This window comes from Eriocheir sinensis, chromosome 33 (assembly GCF_024679095.1).
Source record: "Eriocheir sinensis breed Jianghai 21 chromosome 33, ASM2467909v1, whole genome shotgun sequence".
Taxonomy (NCBI): Eukaryota; Metazoa; Arthropoda; class Malacostraca; order Decapoda; family Varunidae; genus Eriocheir; species Eriocheir sinensis.
Genome location: NC_066541.1, coordinates 7088636 through 7103635, shown reverse-complemented (window position 1 = coordinate 7103635; position 15000 = coordinate 7088636). Strand labels below are relative to the sequence as shown.

Sequence of the window (15000 nt, the reverse complement as noted above, 5' to 3'; positions counted from 1 at the left end):
TATCACTTTCCTTTACCTCCTTCTCTTCTCCATCACATTCTCCCTCCCTTTATTTCTTCCTTTTTTCTTCCCCTTCTCTATCTTTCCATCACTTCCTTTTCTCTTCATTCACTTTCTTCCTTTCTCTTTACTTTACCTTCTTTTCTCCTCCATCATATCCTTCGTCCATATTCTTCCACTTCCCTCCATCACATTCTTCCTCTCTTCCTTTCCTCCTCTTCCTTCATCTCCCATATTTACTGGCTACTCTTTCCTCTTCCTTCCATCCCTTCCTCTTCTCTCCTTTCGCTTTCTTCCTTTAATTCCCTATCACTTTCTCTTTACCACCTAGTCTTCCCTCCCTCTCTCCCTCCCACACACCTGCCCCCCAAAAATGGACAGGTATGAGCCGCCCTAATAATCCAGGTGGGCCAGCACGAAGGATTTCCAGGTATTTCCCTTAATTCCTTCATTCTGGATTCCTTCGTTCCTTCACCTGGTCTGGAATGGGAGGAATAATGCAATGATATGTTTTTTTTATTTCTATCTTAATTTCTTTATATTTTTTCGTTTTTTTTTCCTCAGTTTGTTTTTCTTTCCTTCGTTTTCTTTGTTTTTTTCATTTATTCATTATTTATATATTTTCATTCATTTTTTAGTTCTTTATTTTTTTCTCATTCATTCATTATTTTTCTTAATTTTCATTCATTCATTCTTCTTTTCTTTATATTTCTTCATTCATTGTCCAAATATTTTTTCATCATTCATTCTCTCTATATTTTTTTTCATTTATTTATTCATTATATTTTTCATTCATTCATTTATTCTTTACATATTTCACTCAATAATTTTTTTTCATTCATTCATTTTTTTTCTTTATTTTTCACTCATTCATTTTTATATTTTTTTCGTCTTCATTTTTTTTCATTCATTCAATCTTTGTATTCTTCTCTCAATCACTTTATTTTATATTTTCATTCATTCTTTTTTTCATTCATACAATTTTTATATTATTTCATTCAATCATTCATTCTTTATATTACCTCATTCATTCATTCATTCTTTATGTTATTTCATTCATTCTTCTTTATGTTATTTCATTCATTCATTCTTTATATAATTTCATTCATTCATTCTTTATATTACCTCATTCATTCATTCTTTATATTACCCCATTCATTCATTCTTTATATTACCCCATTCATTCATTCTTTATATTACCCCATTCATTCATTCTTTATATTACCCCATTCATTCATTCTTTATATTACCCCATTCATTCATTCTTTATATTAAAACATTCATTCATTCTTTATTATTTCATTCATTCATTCTTTATTTTAAATCATTCATTCATTCTTTATATTACCACATTCATTCATTCTTTATATTACCACATTCATTCATTCTTTATATTACCCCATTCATTCATTCTTTATATAATTTCATTCATTCATTCTTTATATTACCCCATTCATTCATTCTTTATATTACCCCATTCATTCATTCTTTATATTACCCCATTCATTCATTCTTTATATTACCCCATTCATTCATTCTTTATATAATTTCATTCATTCATTCTTTATATTACCCCATTCATTCATTCTTTATATTACCCCATTCATTCATTCTTTATATTACCCCATTCATTCATTCTTTATATTACCCCATTCATTCATTCTTTATATTACCCCATTCATTCATTCTTTATATTACCCCATTCATTCATTCTTTATATTACCCCATTCATTCATTCTTTATATTACCCCATTCATTCATTCTTTATATTACCCCATTCATTCATTCTTTATATTACCCCATTCATTCATTCTTTATATTACCTCATTCATTCATTCATTCTTACATATTTTGCTCGTTCTGTCTCTCTCTTTTTACCTTTTTTTCATGGTTTGCTTATATATTTTTTCCTTTCTTTTCTTTCCTTCGTTTTTTTCTCTCTTTTCAAAATTACTTGGTTTCTAGGTCTTCCTTCCTCTAGTTACGTTTCTTCTTTTCATTCTTGTATTATTTTTTTTCTTTTCTCATTTTATTCTGGTTTTCTTCTCTAATTCATTATTTTGTTCCCTTTTCATATTTTTATTTATATTTTTCGTCATTGCTTCCTTTCTCCGTTTTATCCTTCCCTGCATCCCTTCATCTACTAATTCCTTTGATATTTTTTTTTCCTAATTCTATTCTTTTTCTTTCTTTCTCTGTTATTTCTTCCTATACTTCAAACTTCCTTCCTTTATTATTTGTTTTTCTCTCTCTCTCTCTCTCTCTCTCTCTCTCTCTCTCTCTCTCTCTCTCTCTCTCTCTCTCTCTCTCTCTCTCTCTCTCTCTCTCTCTCACACACACACACACACACTTGTCACTTTCTTTTATTCCTTAATACTTCTCTCTCCCCAACGTGTTTCAACGTGTTAAATCTGCATCTACACACATACTCTCTCTCTCTCTCTCTCTCTCTCTCTCTCTCTCTCTCTCTCTCTCTCTCTCTCTCTCTCTCTCTCTCTCTTGTATTGTCTCCCTTTCTTTCCATTTTCTTCCTCCTTTCTTTCTTTTCCTCTTTCATTTTCATTTGTTTTTCTTACATCTTCGTATGTGAGTTTACTTCCTTCCTAACTTTTTTCTTTCTTATTTTCTATCTACCTTCCTTTATTCCATTCCTTTCTTCCTTCTTCGTATTTCCATGTACACTCCTTTCTTTCTTTCTTTCTTTGCTTTTCTATCTGCCTTCCTTTCTTTCTTTTGTCTTTCTTTAAATTTCTATCTCCCTTCCTATTTTTCTTCCTTTCTTCCTCCCATTTGGCTTTTTTTCTTTTTCCAATTCCTTTCTTAATCTCATTCTTCCTCGCATTCCTTCTGTCCTCTTCCGCGTATCTATTTCCCTTTCTCTTCCATTCCTATCGTATTTCCTCCTCCTCCTCCTCCTCCTCCTCCTCCTCACAAGGTTCTGCTCATCTCACATTTCTTTTCCTTCCTATTCCATTCTCAGCCGTGTTTCTTTCCTTCTCTTTTACCTCGCTCTTCTAATCATCTCGTATTTCTGTACCTTTCTCTTCTATTCTTCCTCCTCCTCCTCCTCCTCCTCTTCCTCCTCCTCTTCTTCCTCCTCCTCCTCCGTACAAGCCTCTGCTGGTGACTTTCCCGAGAGAGCAGTAAAGTCCAATTTTGTGAGGGCAGAATAACAAGACTATGTGTGTGTGTGTGTGTGTGTGTGTGTGTGTGTGTGTGTGTGTGTGTGTGTGTGTGTGTGTGTTTGTGTGTTATGTATACAAGAGCGACGATGACGTAACTTTCATTTCTAAAGATTGAGAAAGAAGGCGACTAGGAGGAGGAGGAGGAGGAGAAAGAATACAAGGAGGAGGAGGAGGGGTACAAGAAGGAAGAAGAGAAGGAGAAGGAGGAGGAGGAGGAGGAGGAGGAGGAGGAGGAGGAGGAGAATAGGTATGGTAAACAGGATGAGAGAGATGATGAGGATAAGTGAGGAAAAAGAGAGGGGTAGTTTGGAGGAGAAGGAGGAGGAGGAAGAGGAGGAGGAGGAGGAGAGAAAATTCTTTGGATAATCAGATCGGAAAAAGAGCAAGAAAAAGAAAAAGAAGAAAATAGACTGAAGGAAGAAAAAAAAGAAAAGGAGAGGAAAATCAAATCAGGAGAAAACAGGAAGAAAAAGAACAAGAACAAGAACAAGAACAAAAACAAAAACAACGAAAAAACGAAATAAAAACACGAAGAGAAAACGAAAGAAAACAAGTACGAAGGAGAAAGAGAAGAAGAAGGAAGACGAGAACAGAAGGAACAAAGAGGAAGAGGAGGAGGAGGGGGGGGGAAAGGAATACGAGAACAGAAGAGGAAGAGGAAGAAGAGAAGGAGGAGGAGGAGGAGGAGGAGTGAATATTTAAGTACACGCGCCCTCTATCGACTGGGTTTGGTGGCTTGTGAGGAAGAGAGTGAATGGGAGAGGAAGAGGAGGAGGAGCAGGAGGAGGAGGAGGAGGAGGAGGATGGGAAGGAGGGGAGAAGGGGAAAGGATGGAGCATATTATTGGGTGTTAGTGTGTGCGATAGTGTGTGTGTGTGTGTGTGTGTGTGTGTGTGTGTGTGTGTGTGTGTGTGTGTGTGTGTGTGTGTGTTGACCCAATCCACACCCCGCTGCCTCCTGTCTGCGGGGTATCTGCTGTTAGTCTTTCTGCTTATTCCCCGCTCCTGCTGCAGCTGATGATGCCTCCCCTCTCCTCTCCTCTCCTCTCCTCTCCTCTCTCTCTCTCTCTCTCTCTCTCTCTCTCTCTCTCTCTCTCATCCTTCGTGTTGATGCTAAAAAATGGGCTAAAACTGCGTAGACCTGTTTTTTTCCCTCATTTTTTTCGTTTTTCTTTCTTCTTTTTTCTTTTTCCTTTCCCTTTCTTTTTTTTCTTTTTCCTTCTTCTTCTTCTTCTTCTTTTCTGACTTTCTTTTCTTCTTCCTTTCCTTTTCTTTTTTCTTTTTCATTCTTCTTCTTCTTCTTCTTCTTTTCTTCTTCTTTTCTTACTTTTTTTTCTTCTTCCTTTCCATTTCTTTTTTCTCTTTACGTCTTCTTTTTCTTCTTCTTCTTTTCTCCTATTCTTTTTTTCTTTTTCCCTTCTTTCTTCCTTTTTCTGTCTTTTTCTCTTTCCTTCTTTTTCTTCATATTCTTCATCTTCTTCTTCCCCTTCTTCCTCGTCTTCCTACTGTTCCTTTTCCTGCTTCCTCCTTCTGCTACTGCTGTTCTTCCTTCCTCCCTCTCTTGGTGTCGTTTCCAATTTCTCTGAATATTTCTTCTTCCTTTTCTTCTCTTTCGTTTTCTTCACTTCTTCTTTTTCGTCATCTTCCAATATTTTTCCTTAATATTTTCCTTCATTATCTCATTTCTTCTTCTTCTTCTTGCTCTAGTTTTCTTTTTTCTTCTTTTTTATCCTCCTCCTCCTCCTCCTCCTCCTCCTCCTCACCTTCTTGTCTCCCTTGCATACCATTTTTCCTCCTTTCATTTCCTCTTCTCTCGCATTTATCTCCATGTTTTCTATCATTCAACTTTACTCTTCCTCCTCCTCTTCCTCCTCCTCCTCCTCCTCCTCCTCCTCCTCCTCCTCCTATCGGTGAATCAGGAACTAATCTCAGGCAGGTATCAAAACGGGACACGGGACATCATTAGACTGGGACACAGGTAGACGGGAGGAGGCTGAGAGGAGGAGATAAGGAGGAGGAGGAGGAGGAGGAGGAGGAGGAGGAGGAAGACTGTAGCATTAAGGAGATATGTCTTCACTGTCTAAGTCTTTGACAGCTAATCCTCCTTCCCGTCTTTCCTTCCTCCCTTCCTCCTCTTTCTCTCTCCCTTCCTTTCTCCCTTCGATGTTCCTCTCCTTTCTTCCCTACTTCCCTCCTCACACTCTCATTACTTTCCTTTTCCTCCTTCCCCTTCAGTATTCTCTTCTTTCCTCTCTTTTTATCTCTTTGTATTCTCTATTCCTTTCTTTTTTCTTTTCTTCCCTTCCTATTCTTTCAATCATTTTCCACTCCTTTCCTTTATTTCCCTTTCCTTTCCTTTTATTCCCTTTTATTTCCTTCCCTCTCATTTCCTTACATTTCCTTTCCCTTCCCTTCCCTTTTCATTCCTCCCTTTTCCCTCCCTTCTCTTCCCTTTCCTTTCCGCCCTTTTCCCTCCCTGTCTTTCCCTTCCTCTCCCTTCCCTGTCCATCCCTTCCTTTCCTTCTCTACACTTCAGTTTCCTTCCCTTCCCTTTCCTTTTTTCATCATTCCTTTCCTTTCTTTTCCTTTCCTATTCTTTCTATAATTTCGTTTCCCTTCCTTTCCTTTCTCTCTCTTCCCTTCTCTTTCATTTCATTTCATTTCTTTTCCCTCCCTTCCCTTCCCTTTCCTTCCCTTCCCTTCCCTTCTCTTTCATTTCATTTCATTTCTTTTCCCTCCCTTCCCTTCCCTTTTCTTTCATTTCCTTTCCTCCCTTTTCCATCCCCTTCCTTTCCTTACGTTCCCTTCCCATCCCTTCCCTTTCCTTATTCTTCCTTCCCCTTCTCTCCTCCCTTTCCTCCTCCTATCCTCTACTTCCTCCTCTACGCAAGATTTTTTCCCTTCTCTCTCTTCCTCCCCTCCTGTTTTCTCCTTCCCAATCATTTTTTTTCCTTATTTTTTTCATCTGACTTTTCTCTCCTCCTCCTCCTCCTCCTCCTCCTTCTTCAATACTCTCCCTGATACTTCCTCCTTTCTTCTTTTTCTCGCTTTTTCGTCCTATTTTTTCTCCGATATTCTCCTTCTCTCTCCTTTCCTCCTGATGTATCTTTCTACTTTACCTCCAATATCCGCCTTTCTTCCCTCCTTCCCTCCTTTCTTTCTTTCTTTCTTTCTTTCTTCCTTCCTTTCTCTCTTCCTTCCCTCCCTCCCACCATTCTTTCCTTTCTTCCTTCATATTTTCCTTCCGTTTCCTCTTTACTTCTCCCTTCTTCTTCTTTCATTCCTTCATTCCTTCTTTCCTTCCTTCCTTCCCTCTCTCCCTCTCTTAATTTCTCCTGACTTCCCTATTCCGTGTTCCTTTGTTCCTTCCTTCTCTTCCTTCCTACTTCCCTCCTTTGTTTCCTCCCTTTCCTCCTACCCTTCTCCTTACCTCCTTTCATTTCTTCCTTCCCTTCTTCCCTCCCTCCCTCCTGCTCTCCCTCCCACTCTTCCTTCCTTTCTTCATTTATTCATTTATTTATTCACTCTTTGTTCCTTCCTCCTCCTCCTTTATCTTTTCCTTCTTCCTCTCCTTTCTCTCTCCTTTCTTCTTTTCCTTTCTCTTTTTACTCCTACCTTTCCCCTCTCCTCCTTTCATTCATTCATTCATTCATTCCTCCCTTCCTTCCTTTCAAATTCCCTTTTATCTTCTTTCCCTCTTTCCTTCCTTCCTTCCTTCCTTCCTTCAATATTGTCTCCTTTATTTCTTCTTCCTCTTCCTCTTCCCTCCCATCCCGGAAGAATTTTTAACAAAGCTTCAAGTTAAAGAGTTTCGTGATAAAAATAAGAAGAGGAAAAGAGAAAAAATAAATAAAAGCAAATAAGAAAGAAAGAAAAAAATTGTGGAATAAAAAAAAAAACTCCCGCGAGCAAGAAATGGTGAGAAAATATATGCAATTTGATTTTGAGAGAGAGAGAGAGAGAGAGAGAGAGAGAGAGAGAGAGAGAGAGAGAGAGAGAGAGAGAGACTTTGTTGGTGGCCATTTGCTGTCAGAACACAAGGAAATCGAAATATCGCGGAAATTATCATAAGAAGCTGCCTTTTGCGTGCTTATGCGAAGGAGGGAGAGAAGGAGGGAAGGAAGGAGGAGGGTGGGAGGGAGGAAGGGAAGAAGAGAGGGAAAGAGGGAGGGAAGGAGGGAGCGAAGAAAGGAGAGGAGGAATGGAGACAAAGAAGAAAGGAAAGAAAAGGGGAAGGAAAAATGAGGATAGGAAGGAAGGAAAGAAAGAAAGGAGACAGGAAGGAAAGAAAAAGGGAAAAAAGATGAGGATAGGAGGGAGGGAAAGGAAGGAAAGAATGTGTGAAGGAAGGAATGAGAGAGGATGAGAGAGAAGGAAGGTAGAAATGAATGAATGAAGAAGGGAAAAAGGGATTGAATGAATGAACAAAGAAAGGAAAGGAAGAGAGGTAATAAGGAATGAATGAATGGGTGAATGAAAGAAAGACAGAAGAAAAGAATGTAGAAAAGAAACAATGAAAGAAAGAAGGAAGGATAGAGGAGGGGATAAAAGAAGAAGAGCAACGAAAAGAAGAAAGAAACGGATAAAAGAGTGAAAAGAAAGGAGGCAGAAAAGAAAGAAGGGAAAAAGAAGAAAAGGAAAAAAGAAGAAAAGGCGAGGAAACAATGAAGGAAAGAGGAAAGGATAGAGGAAGATATGAAAGAAAGCAAAGAGGAAGGAAAAGAAAGAAGAAAGGAGGAAAGTACGTAGAGAATGAAGGAAGGAAGGAAGGAGAGGAGGAGAAAGGAGAAAATTGAAGGAAAGAGGAAAGAATAGAGGAAGATATGAAAGAAAGCAAAGAGGAAGGAAAAGAGAGAAAATGAAAGAAAGGAGGAAAGTACGTAAAGAAGGAAGGAAGGAAGGAAGGAGAAAGGAAAAGAGGAAAAACAGAGGAAAAGGAGAGAGGGAGAGAGGAAAAGAAAACCGCATTTAGCCTCTTCCTCTTTCTCCTCCTCTTCGTCCTACGTCAGCTTATGTAGGTCAGGGAGGGAGAGAGAGAGGGAGGGAGAGAAGAGGAGAGAGGGGGGAGGGGAAAAGGGGGAGGGGGAGGTGTGGGAGGGAGGGATGCGTGCGATGTGTTCTGAGGAGAAACATACGAGAGAGAGAGAGAGAGAGAGAGAGAGAGTAAAATCTGATAAGAAGGAAAATATGAAAGAAATGAAAAGGGAGAAACAGTGTGTGAAGATAGATATATAGACAGATAGACAGATAGATAGATAGATAGATATAGATAGATAGATAGAGAGAGAGAGAGAGAGAGAGAGAGAGAGATCAATGCTTAAGAGAACGACGATTAGAATAGAACAAAGCAAGGTGACAATTCTGATAATAATGATGATGATAATAATAATAATAATAATAATAATAATAATAATAATAATAATAATAATAATAATAATAATAATAATAATAATAATGAAAAGAAGAAAAGAAGAAGAAGAAGAAAAACACAAAGAAAAATAGTTCCAGAAGTGTGTGTGTGTGTGTGTGTGTGTGTGTGTGTGTGTGTCCGCGTGCGCACACGGGCGAATCATTATAAAACATGCATAAAAGTCTTCTTTATTTTACGATGCAAAGGAAAAAAAAATAGCAAGAAAAACTAGACAGAAAAAATGAAAACTATTAGTATTCGTCGCTTTGAGAGAGAGAGAGAGAGAGAGAGAGAGAGAGAGAGAGAGAGAGAGAGAGAGAGAGTGTTACTTTAAGGTATATTGGTAAAAAGAGAGAAAGTAGGCGAAAAAATACGTGACAAGGACAGATGGACATACGATTATGAGAGAGAGAGAGAGAGAGAGAGGGCTGACGTAAGGAATATATATGAACATTGAGAGAAAGGACAAAGGAGGGAGAATAATGACAGATCTTGACTTGAGAGAGAGAGAGAGAGAGAGAGAGAGAGAGAGAGAGAGAGAGAGAGAGAGAGAGAGAGAGAGAGAGAGAGAGAGAGAGAGAGAGAGAGGAAAAAAAATACAGATTGATGGATAGATAGATAGACAGACAGACAGACAGACAGGCAGGCAGAAAGACAGACAGATAGATAGACAGAAGAAAGAAAAGATAGAATGAATGAATAAATGAAATAGTACTCCAAAACCCAAAACAAAGGAACACACGACCCATTTTCTATGACACATACGGAAGAAAACGAAGAGGCGGAGTTTTAAGGGGTCCTCCTTTATTTCTAAGACGGTGCTTTCTTATTTACTACTTGTATTGCCCGGGAGGTAGGAGGGGGAGGGAGGGAGGGAAAGATGTGGCCACTACTTTTGTGGATTAAACAACAAGGGCGGTAGATATATAGAAGGAGGAGGAGGAGGGGGAGGAGAAGGAAGATGAAGAGGAGGAGGAGGAGGAGGAGGAAAGAGAAAAGGAAAAATGAAAAAAAAATAGATGAACTGCATAAAGTTTTAAGCTTTGTATGTAGTTTCCAAAGACTTTCTCTCTCTCTCTCTCTCTCTCTCTCTCTCTCTCTCTCTCTCTCTCTCTCTCTCTCTCTCTCTCTCTCTCTCTGTTAGGTTCAGGTTAAAGCAAGAAGCGCCACTATGCGACAGAGAGAGAGAGAGAGAGAGAGAGAGAGAGAGAGAGAGAGCGTGGGGACAAGGAGAGAAGAGAGTGAGAGGGGGATGAGGGGGAGTGACCTAGTTTGAGGCCGCAAGACCATGTGGGCTGCTATACTCTCTCTCTCTCTCTCTCTCTCTCTCTCTCTCTCTCTCTCTCTCTTTTCTCGTCCCTCCCTCACACGTTCCCTTTCTCCCACAGAGCAACATGACCTCCCAGCGACGTGGGGAGGAGACGTGACCCAGGAATGACCCGGAGGAGAGCTGACCACGTGGAGACAAAGAGGAGACCCAGAGACCAAGAGGAGACCAGGAGGAAAACACGAGATCAAGAGGAGACAGCAAGAGAAAGGACCTAACGCGTACCTAACCCTTCACTTTCTCTTTCTTTCTCTTCACCATGCTGATTATAAGCCCCCAGGTCAGCATAGGGGTTGCCTGAGCCAGAGGATGCTGACCCAAATAACCAACCGAATGCTGAGCTCAGAAAGTCCTACTCTCTGATAAAGGTTACGAGACAACGGCTGCATGCTGAGTTTACGAAGTCCCAAAGGCCTCGAAGTCAGCATGAAGTCTTTATAGCACGGTGAGTAACGCCAAATAGTCAGCATGAAGCCTCTTTGACGGGACTGAGCAAGAACCGAGAAGCCCAAAGGAACAAGAGGTCAGCATGCGGATTCTCTGACGGCACTGAGTAAGAATCCTTTAGCCCCGAAGAAAATTGGGTCAGCATGAGGAGCCTTTGACGGAGCTGAAGAAGAACCCCAAAAAAGCATATAGTCAGCATGCGGATTCTTTGACGGCGCTGACTAATAGATTTTCTCCAACTCCCTAAGAGCACAGAGTCAGCATGCGACCTTTTTGAGCGCGTCCAAGAAGTTTGAGGTGAGCATGAAGAGCCTTTGACGGTGTTGAAAGTAGTGCCGGAACTCCCTACGACCCCGACCTCAGCATGACATCCTTCTGAGGGTGCTGGCCAGGCGTGGGTCGTCAGGATGCTGGGTGCGGGTCCCCCAAGGGCGCGCCGGAGCCTCCTGCAGCGCTCAGACACGGCGCCGGAGGAATGGGAGCTGGAGAGACGTCTCGAGGCGGAGTGGCGGAGAAGGACGCTAGCCAGGGCAGCCTCCGTCGACCGCCCCGCCTCCGCCGCCCCGCCCCGCACGGCCTACACGCTCCCCGCCGCCTTCCCTGGTGAGTGGCATGCATCCCAAGTGTTCCCCAACTCCCAATATAATCTGATACCCTATAAACACTCATCCAAAGCCCTAAATAGACTCCATTATCATTTTACACCACACCATGCCTTCCCGACACTTCCCTAACGTTCCCTGATGTTCCCCAAGTCCCCACGTACACTGACAACCCATAACACCCATATGCAGACCCAAATAGATTCCCAGTATGTCTCACCAGACCTCCCCAACACTATCTTAAGGTTCCTCAATGTTCCCCAATACTCTTGACATCCGATACAGCCTCAGATATAGCCAATTATTCTTATACACTTCAATATGCCACTTAAATCAACCCGGAAGCTGTCTAAGAGTTCACGATGTTTACCAAGCTTGATACAATCCATTTATAGCCCCTAAAACACTGTGACACATCTTAACACTCTCCATCACCTTTGTCAGATGCCCCTAGATTCCCCAAGTCCATTATACAGTCTTCAACCCACTAACACCTTATAACAGTCCTTAACACACTCTTACGCTCCAGCCCTCTCCAGAATCTCAGTAACAGGTATATAAGTTTCAAATGCCTTTATACACTTTAATGCTCCATTAACACCCAATTGTAGCCTCAAATAAACTCTGATATACCCAATCAAGGTTCTACGCTCCACTACACCCGCCCCTCGCTGTCCTTAGTTCCTCCCCAAGGTTTCGTAGCCAACCCCCAGTGTCCCCCACCGCCTCCACTCCCCAAACTACACAAATCTCTTCATAAATGGCCGGTAACACGTCTATTGGTTTCAAATGACTATATACACTTTAAAACCCCATTAGCACTCAATTATAGCCTTAAATACACTCTGATACACCCCAGCAAGGTTCTACACCCCTTAGACCTCCCTGGTTGTCCTTAGTTCCCCCCCCCAGGGTTTCTTAAGGGGCTATTACACTGGGCAAATTTTCCGTGGATCTTCATTCAAACCACGATTTCCGCTGGCGTGGTTCTTATATTTCTGTGGTTTTCTGACGTGTCCACGATCTTCCAAAGCTACTGTAGATTTCACTGAAGGACGACGGTATTACTCACCATCATCATCAGCAGCAATAACAAGAAACAAATGAAAAACACGTTAGCAGAAATCCTGGTTTGACTGAAGATCCACGGAAAATTTGCCCAGTGTAATAGCCCCTTGAGCTAGCCCCCATTACCCCATGACGCCTCACACACCCCGAGCTACAATCATATCTTTCTAAATAGTTAGTGCTGAAACAGATACAACGATGGGTGAAACTACCTAACCATGACCAAGACCCGGGCCAAGCTTTCGTCCACCCCGTTGTATCTGTTCTAACACTGACCATATATAATACCCTTTTCGTATACCTTTTAAACTTAAACAGACGAATAATCAGCAGAGAAGACTCGGGTTAAACTTTCGTCCACCGTTGTATCTGTTCTAACACTGACCATATATAATACCCTTTTCGTATACCTTTTTTAAACTTAAACAGACGAATAATCAGCAAAGTAAAAATGACTTAATGGAAGATCAAACCTGAGAAGACTCGGGTTAAACTTTCGTCCACCGTTGTATCTGTTCTAACATTGGCCTTTTATAATAACCCTTTTCGTACACCTTTTAAACTTAAACAGACAAATAATCAATAATATAAAACTGACTTAATGGAAGATCAAACCTCACACACACAAAAAAAAGAGAACAAAAGAACGGGAACCTTAAAACGAAAACAAGTAAAGAAAACCAAGAGAACAGACCCGGAGAAAGGAACAACAATCAACGAAAAAAGAAAAAAATATATAAACGCAAGAGAACCAAAATGTCTGAAGCGTAAATAAACGAGGAGTCAAAACACACACATATAACAAAAGCAAATCGACTCCATACAAAAATAAATGCAGCAGACACAAAAAAGTATAGACGACACAAACGAAGCCCTAAACACTATAATAATCAAACATAAAGTCCAAATAAACGAAAGAATATCTAGACGCGTAGGCACCACAAAAGAAAGGAATCGAACCCAGAACAAATAAAGAGGAGGAAAACAACAGCTGACGAGAAGCAGATATAAACAAGGGTCGATGCAGGATCAGATCTCGTATTAAACGCCGGATAATTGGGTTTGCAACGAGGAGGAGGATTGGACGCGCCTCGTTTACGATAATTTGCCAGGATTTCGATGTTGTTTTGATTCTCTTATGGCGGTGATGGCGGTGGGGTAGGTGGTGGTGATGGTGGTATAAGGGGTGTTGGTGGTGTTGGTGATGGTGGTCTAGGGGCTGAGTGGTGGAGGTGGTGGTGGTGGTGCTTGTGTAAGGAATGGTGGTGGTGATGGTGGCAGTGCAGGTAGTTATGGTGGTGATGATGGAAGAGATGGTGGTGATGGTGATGAAGATATAGGTAGTGGCTGTGGTGGTGGTGGTGGTGGTAATGGTGGTGATGGTGGTGGTGAGAATAATTATGATAGTGGTGGTGCTGGCAGATGTGATGGTAGTAGTATTGGTGGTGGTGATAGTGGTGGTGATAGTGGTGGTGATAGTGGTGGTGATAGTGGTGGTTAAAAATCTGAGCAAACGAGAACAAAAGAAAAACGTGAATGCTTTATGATGGTCTTTTTTTTCTATGTATTGGAAAAGAAAAAAATAATAAATGGGTATGAGTTACAAAATATATCTATTCATAAAGCAACAACAACAACAACAACTACTACTACTACTACTACTACTACTACTACTACTACTACTACTACTACTACTACTACAGAAATCTATAAAAATGAGATCCTAAGGCAACCAAACAAAAATATAAAACAAAAGCTAATAAAAATAGTAGTAGTAGTAGTAGTAGTACTAGTAGTAGTAGTAGTAGTAGTAGTAATAATAATAATAATAATAATAATAATAATAATAATAATAATAATAATAATAATAATAATAATAATAATAATAATAATAATAATAATAATAATAATAATAATAATAATAACAATAATAATAATGATAATAATAATAATAATAATAATAATAATAATAATAATAATAATAATAATAATAATAATAATAATAATAATAATAATAATAATAATAATAATAATAATAATAATAATAATAATAGTGGCCCGCTTCTTACCAGGTGTGGAGCGCTAATTAAGTTACAGGTGTGCTTAATTACCGTTGTGAGAGAGAGAGAGAGAGAGAGAGAGAGAGAGAGAGAGAGAGAGAGAGAGACGTTCACTTTCTCGCATATTTTAACTTTTTTCTGTCTCATTAAATCCCAAAAGAATCGCTCAGAAAGAAAACTAAAGGAATGATAGGAGGAGGAGGAGGAGGAGGAGGAGGAGGAGGGAGGGAGGAGGAGAGAAGAGACAACAAGAGAGAGAGAGTGAGAGAGAGAGAGAGAGAGAGAGAGAGAGAGAGAGAGAGAGAGAGATACTTTGTGGAGAGAAAAATGTGTTGGGGAAGAAGGCTAACGAGCTGCACTAAGTCTGAGATTAGGTGAGAGAGAGAGAGAGAGAGAGAGAGAGAGAGAGAGAGAGATGAGGAATAAAGAAATAAATACAAGAGGGGGACCAGCACACACCTATACACACACACACAGACACACACACACACACACACACACACACACACACACACACACGCACACACACACACAAAGATACAACGCCACACAGGCACGAGATAAAACAAACAAGCAAGCAGGAAAAGAAAAAGAAAAGGCGAAGAAAAGAAAGACAGATTTGCAGACAGCTTCTCCTCCTCCTCCTTCTCCTCCTTCTCCTCCTCCTCCTCCTCGAACACACCAGCTAATCTCTAGACCGAACACCTGCAGAAATTCCATCTTCCCCTTCCTCCCCTTGTCACTCCCCTCCCCCCTCTACCCCCCTCCCTCCCCCTTTCCTCCTCCCTCCCCTCGTTCTCTCTCCTTCCCCTTTCTCCTCCTTTCCTTCTCCTCACTGCCCAAAAAAAGGTGGGCGTCCTCTCTCTCTCACCTTAATGTTTGGGTCTCGCGCTCAGATTTAT

The 15000-nt window shown here is 40.5% G+C and overlaps 1 protein-coding gene across 3 annotated transcripts in view; it reads left to right on the top strand.

The window, feature by feature from the left end:
* Window positions 1-15000, top strand: part of LOC127006658 (43 kDa receptor-associated protein of the synapse homolog) — a 101840-nt gene that overhangs the window by 40867 nt on the left and 45973 nt on the right. For all 3 annotated transcript variants that reach the window (XM_050876822.1, XM_050876820.1, XM_050876821.1), the window contains exon 2: window positions 9983-10971. In XM_050876822.1, the coding sequence (XP_050732779.1) occupies window positions 10776-10971 (196 nt within the window). In that variant the 5' untranslated portion in view covers window positions 9983-10775. The remainder of the gene's footprint in view (window positions 1-9982; window positions 10972-15000) is intronic.